The 6211-nt window shown below is 37.0% G+C and overlaps 1 protein-coding gene across 1 annotated transcript; it reads right to left on the reverse strand.

The window, feature by feature from the left end:
- Window positions 1-1144: 1144 nt before the first annotated feature.
- tfb2m (transcription factor B2, mitochondrial) lies at window positions 1145-6087 on the reverse strand. Its single transcript, XM_030124469.1, has 10 exons — window positions 5930-6087; window positions 4836-5182; window positions 4478-4667; window positions 4197-4288; window positions 3861-4014; window positions 3518-3666; window positions 3167-3256; window positions 2926-2985; window positions 2678-2826; window positions 1145-2591 (listed from the first exon to the last, which is right to left on the reverse strand). The coding sequence occupies exons 2-10, from the start codon at window positions 5115-5117 to the stop codon at window positions 2402-2404; spliced, it is 1356 nt and encodes a 451-aa protein (XP_029980329.1). The 5' UTR covers window positions 5118-5182; window positions 5930-6087; the 3' UTR covers window positions 1145-2401.
- Window positions 6088-6211: the final 124 nt, after the last annotated feature.

The raw sequence follows: 6211 nt of genomic DNA on the forward strand, positions 1-6211 counted from the left end.
TTGGTTAAGTTTCACTAGTTTTATTCTAGAGGCATTTTACTTGTGGACCAGTTTTATTACCCCTATTTCCCTGAGGTAATGTAACACAATAAAAACTGATACCGTTTGAGGTTTAACATTGTTAAAGGGATGAAACATTTGAAACATATGGGAGATTAGAGACCAACACAAAATGGCCCAAAGCCACTGAGAAAACAAGAAGTCATGTCTAATACAAACGCACCCTTAAAGGTCAAGTGTACCTGTTATACTGAACAAGTGTTTAACCTTAAACAGAAGCATCACAAAAGCATATACTGTTCTAAAACATCTATTTATACTATTGAAACACTAATCCTTTTGGTACATTTAAATAATTCAGCTTTAGGTGTTTAGGCGACATACTGACTTACATTAATTTCCTTAAGACTTAAGCTACCTTAGTTAGACCTAAACAGTCCTGCAAACCAATAGCATCACCATCTTCTGTTACATTGATTCATCAATAAAACCATATGTTTTGACAAATAAAAGTTGTTGCAGATGATTGTTTATATGCTCAGTCAATGACATATTTTGCTGTTCCTTCAGTTTTCTTTGTTATGATATAACCTTTTAAGTAACTCTTGACTTTTAATGAATATCTGCATAACTACCTTGGAAGTTCCCACAAAAATGGTTCTGGGTAATTAAGGGTTAATCTTATTTCATTCGTATCATTCTCATATTACTCAAACTCTTCATGTCAAAGCAATAATCATCATCACTATCATCAGTAAATATGAAATAAAACACACACCTGGTACACTCTAGAGCGCCAATGTTCTTTGTACTTGCAAATGTGAAAATGTGACCTTTCCTACTTTTTACTTTTGTAGTTTAGAAAAACAGGGCAGATAGTGACTCTTTTTGTTGTGTTGTGACTGTGAACATCCTGCACATACTTCATTTATGAAAAGTTGAAATTTGGCCACATTATGTTTTACAGCTGTACATGGTCATGCTGAGATAGTTTTACATTACATACTTTTTTAATCTAAAGCAACGCATCATTTTCTGTAAGATCATATTTGTATTGTCACTGTCTTGCCACTGAAAAGTCCACTCTTCTCAAGCTAGGTTTGGAACAATGCATTTTTTTTTAGAAAATTCAAAAGGTGTTTCCCCTGTGGACAACTTTCTCAACTCAAAAAGGGACAATTCATCCTTCAGTTTATCAGAAATATTCAAATCATCACATTTTGGAGATGTGCAGCTCTAACTAGACATGAAGGGACTGAAACACTAGTCTTAAAAGCAACTATTAACAAGGCTGTCAGGCAAAAGGTGAAATGTAAACTATTTCCCTCTGAGATGTACAGGAGTAGAAGTATAAAGATAGTACACATACCAAAATTAAATTTAACAAAGGGGCATTAAAGTCAAATAATTTACTTATTGCTATAAGACAAAGTTAGACAACTGAAGCGATCATGAAAAGTAGAACCATCACTGTCCAAAGAAGAAATGTTTTAAAACGTAATGACCAACTGAAGAATGTTTTCACTGCATGTAACCAAAACTTTACATCTCCATTTTCTTCCCCAACATCCAAATTTTACTTCAATAACTTGTTTTAAAAATTCATCAGACAAGCATTTGTATATGGACTCAAAATGCACACACAACAGACCCATAAAACATAAAAGCATTCAGTGACAAAGCCATACTTAACTCCTCAGTTTGTTAGCCCCAGTAATGGACTTTTAAGCTGCTTCTCTGCCGAAGGTATGGAACTCTACTCCAAAACATGCGAGGTTGAGTTCTTTTGAATTTCCCACACATGCTAGTATATTTAATTTTATTTCATTAGAAAACCTAAGTTTTATCAATCATTCATTAAATACATTGCATCAACATAACTGAATTCTGATATTATGTTCATTACTAAACTACATGACTCTTATGACTTTCTTATAACCTATCTGTGCTAAGAGTTAAATTAAGCTTTAAAAAAACATAATTTAACCATTTCTGACCTTATTTGTACCAAGAAAGGCTTTCATTTCAATACAATTTCTCTCTCTGTGGCAAAGAAAGGAAAATACCAACTCTAAATTTTAGACAAGGAAACAGAAAAAAAGGCTTTTGACCAAAATCTTAGAACTTTGGACACTCCTTTGAGGACAACGCAGATGTCAAAGATGTTTTTAACATCTCCATCACTCTGCACATTAGCTTATTATGTCAGTATATTTCAGCAGTATATGCTACTATATCTATTTCATAAAGTTTATTGAGGTGATTGTTGTGACTGATACTACATACCTGTCATTTGTGTCCATTCTTACACCTTTTCTGTTCCTTTACATCACACATTGTATTAATCTCATTTATATTACAACAACTTTACAGTATACAGCAGTATTTGGAAGTCCATAATTTAGGCCCAGCCCTCCCTCTGTGTGTTCTCCAGGATCTCTTCATAAAGCCAGCTCTGTGTGAATTCCTGGCTTTTGTCCATCAACTGGAACAGTCGAAGATACTCTTCTGGATATACATGACCAGTCAGAATGTCCTCTGGCATGCCCATCTCTGATAACAATTTACTCCCACTATCTGGAGACCAGAGACTAGAAAAAATAAACAAAATGAGGATAAATGAGCCAGAAGAACAAAATGGTAAAACTGAAAAGCATGATAAGTGTGAAGTACTTACTTGAGTCTGTCGATGAGCTTGATCTTCCTTTTTGCCAAACACTGCTTAACCATCATGAGGAGAGTGGAAGCATTGGAGGGAGTGAGGCCTCCAGAGAACAGATCAGCTCGAGGACGCAGACGAACCAGACACAAGTGATCATTAGGAAGCTGAGGGATGAAGTTAAAAAAGAAAGACATCAAATTTTAAACTACACATAAGTGGGCTGTGCATTTTATACTGGTATTATAATCTGCATTATTACTTACTTTGCCTTTAGGAGCTGATGAACTTTGTCTTGAAGACACCACAAATGATTCCCATGGCTCCTACATGAACAGAGGAGAGGTCTCTTTCATTCCAACTTCACTTCTTTATAGTAGATAAATGTGTGAGAGCTAAGAATTTTTCTAAGGATGTTCAATTAGTGTATAGAATCATGCCTGATAACATGCTTTTGGCTTAAAGTTTGTGTGTATTTCAACTACCATAAAGTGAATCTTACTGTACCTTGTGAAGTAGTTCAATATCACAGGCCATTTGCCAGAGGACGCTGAAGGCTCTGTAGTACAGCATTTCACCTGGACGGGAAACCAGTTTCTGATGGAATTTATAACGGGGAGATTTTTTTAAATGATGATAATAAAGAGACATTTTTAAAAAAACAAAATACACACACAACTATTTTTATTTTACTTTGGGTACTAGATCCTATCTTAATTAGCATAGAATAATGTTTATGTTTTCAGTATAATTCTGACAATCTAACTGCAGAAGTATTGAAGATGGAAACTAAGTCTAAATCCTGATGGAGACACAAATGTATCTATAGATTTTCAGACATAAAGTTAAAAGATATACCGTATATTCCTTCTCGCTTATAAAGAGGTTGAGCTCAATCCGTCCATATCTGTACATAGACAGCCGTTCAAACAAAGCATAGACCATCTTCAGCAGCAAACCCCGCTCTTTACTCTGGGGCAGGATGCCCACCACCTTCACTGGGACATCTAGAGAGATGAATCACAACACACACTTTGTCTTAGACAATTTGTCTGTTAGTACTGCTATACTAACGTACAAAACTAAACTCAAAATTCAAGCTTTCAGAGTTGGACTAATGTTTAAAGCTTCTTTACTTCTGTTTGAACATTGTAGCACAAACGCACAAGCACATTCCATTGTGTTTTGTGTTTATCCTCACCATCAGTCCAGTTAGCTTCTGATATTCCCAGATCAGTGAAAAGCTTGTCAGTACACATGGCAGGAGGTTTAAGGTTGCCACTCCCTATTGGGTCCAGTTTAAAGTAGTCACAATTAACTACTTCTAGCTGACCATCAAGACGTCCTTCCAACTCCTACAAAAGAAAAACATGTCTTCTAGGAAAACAGTACAATTCTTGTTTGCAGATATGACGAAATCTGTCCTCAATAGTACAGAGGAACAGCTAACTGAGGAGTGATTGATATTGATGAAATGGACTGATTCCAGCACAAGGTAAGGATATGGAAAGTTGATGAGTAAAAATCTGTTTTTTACCTGCAGGTCAGGTAGAAAGGACTTATCTCCCTCAAGAGCAACAACTCTCTGAGCTCCAGCATTCAACAATGTCTTTGTTAGGACACCTGGCCCTGAAAAAGACAGACAGGGTGTTCCTGTGTTATTTCAGTCCTACTTAAAACAAAATGCGCTCATTCACTGGTAAATATACATTGTTCAAATGTAAAGATCATAAACACACATTAACAATTTTCCAACACTGTTTAGGCCAAATGAGATGAAAGTCTGCTTTGATTGTCCAAACACTAAAAATTACAAACCTGGGTTACATTCAAACACAACAGTTTTTGCATCCTGGATCTCAGGTCCGAGGTGCTCTGTCACAAGATTTGCAAGATGTGGGTCAACGATGAAGTGTCTGATTTTTCTACAGGCCTGTGCACGGCGTATGTTCTCCTCTACCTCCCCAATGTCCAGGAAGTCAAAATGGCACAGAGGACGACATTGCCCCTACAGAAAGGCATGAATATATGTATAATATACAAACAGGTCAAACAGTTATCCAGAAATCCCATTCTACGTTCAACCACAACTAACCTTCTTTTCTGGGCTTTTTATATACATTAAGCAAACTCAAAAAGCTTCTCAATACCTTAGTTTTTATACCTACAAACTTACCTGTACAGCCACAGCAGATAGGTTTCTTTGTGTTAGCGCTGAGGAGGGGGATGACCTCTCCACACGGGGTTGCTGGGAACTCTGACCTATTGTGGGCCGGCCAGAAGACAGAGCATCCAGACTGTATGCCCTTCTTTGAAGGACAGGAGCCCCAGGAGCACAGAGTCCAGAGGGAGCAACAGGGACCAACACTCCTTTACGCCAACAGGATCTACTTCTGATTGTATGACAGCATGTAGAGCGTATCATCAGCTCCACCACTCTACAGATCTGGGTGGACATGGTTGGCAAGGTCACATACACCAAAGATGGGGCTGGGGGTGCGGAGGGACCTCTTTGAAAGGCCACTGCAAAGATAAGGAAAGATGTAAAATGAACTGATGGATATTAACAGGTTTCAAGGATTTGAATTTACTTATAGAGTACCATATAAAAGCAGGACACTGTATTGAAAAAGACAGATTTCACATTTCAACTACTGCTTCAGTTAATGCATTCTTAATCCTAAAGAGGGCAAACACAAACTTCAGGCACTTAACCAATGAAACAAAGTAATATTAAATGCAAAAAACACAGATAAATGTAAGGAACTAGGGATCGAATAAAATATTGAGACATACTCAAACTCATTTCTTACCTATAATACATTTGAAACAGAACACATTTTTGATCTTACAGGCATTTAAATATCAGTACCTCGTTAATAACACAATGTGACCCTTATTAAAACACTCGTAGAAACTGATCTCATTTTTGTATTCACATCTCAGGGATCTGAACTGTAGGTTAATAGACTTACTGTGGTATAATATATTATGACATAAAGAAATAACTGGTACATGTGAGACTGTTGTGGCAACACGTGGGGAGGACAACTTGTATTGTATTAACATTTGACTTCATCTTAACCTGAGCAGTTCTTACTGACAAATTTTTGTTATTGTAAACTTTCGGGTAACATGAGAACGAAGAACACACCGTCAACATTTGTATCATCTAAATTAAGTCGTTAGCAGAGCTAGCTAGCCGTACGTTAATGTCAGGTGTGGATTACATTGCTTAATGGCGCCTATTCAGCAGATACACAAACGTACCTTATTGTTTAATATCCTTTATATCAACCTCTGGCAACAGTGGTAACGTAAAGTCGATTCCTGTGTGTATGTTCGCCGACACAACTCTTTGACATTGAGGACTCTGCATCCTGACCCTCCGCAAGTTGTTTCTCGAACCGCTCGTGGTGCTACGACACATCTGAATGTCGTCATTTACAAGCGACAACTACGAGGGCCAATCAGAAACCAGATCAAGTTGTGGAAACCCCACTAAGCTAACGGTTTAAAAATAATTCAAATTATGTATACGTATATTATTAA

The sequence above is a fragment of the Sphaeramia orbicularis genome, chromosome 3 (assembly GCF_902148855.1).
Source record: "Sphaeramia orbicularis chromosome 3, fSphaOr1.1, whole genome shotgun sequence".
Lineage (NCBI taxonomy): Eukaryota > Metazoa > Chordata > Actinopteri > Kurtiformes > Apogonidae > Sphaeramia > Sphaeramia orbicularis.

Excerpts from the sequence above, each read along its gene's own strand:
- tfb2m (XM_030124469.1), bottom strand. The coding sequence starts at position 5,117 with ATGTCCACCCAGATCTGTAGAGTGGTGGAGCTGATGATACGCTCTACA. Across the intron at positions 2,827-2,925 it reads CATCAGCTCCTAAAGGCAAA|CTTCCTAATGATCACTTGTG; the intron begins GTAAGTAATAAT and ends TTCATCCCTCAG. Across the intron at positions 2,592-2,677 it reads AAGCTCATCGACAGACTCAA|TCTCTGGTCTCCAGATAGTG; the intron begins GTAAGTACTTCA and ends TATTTTTTCTAG.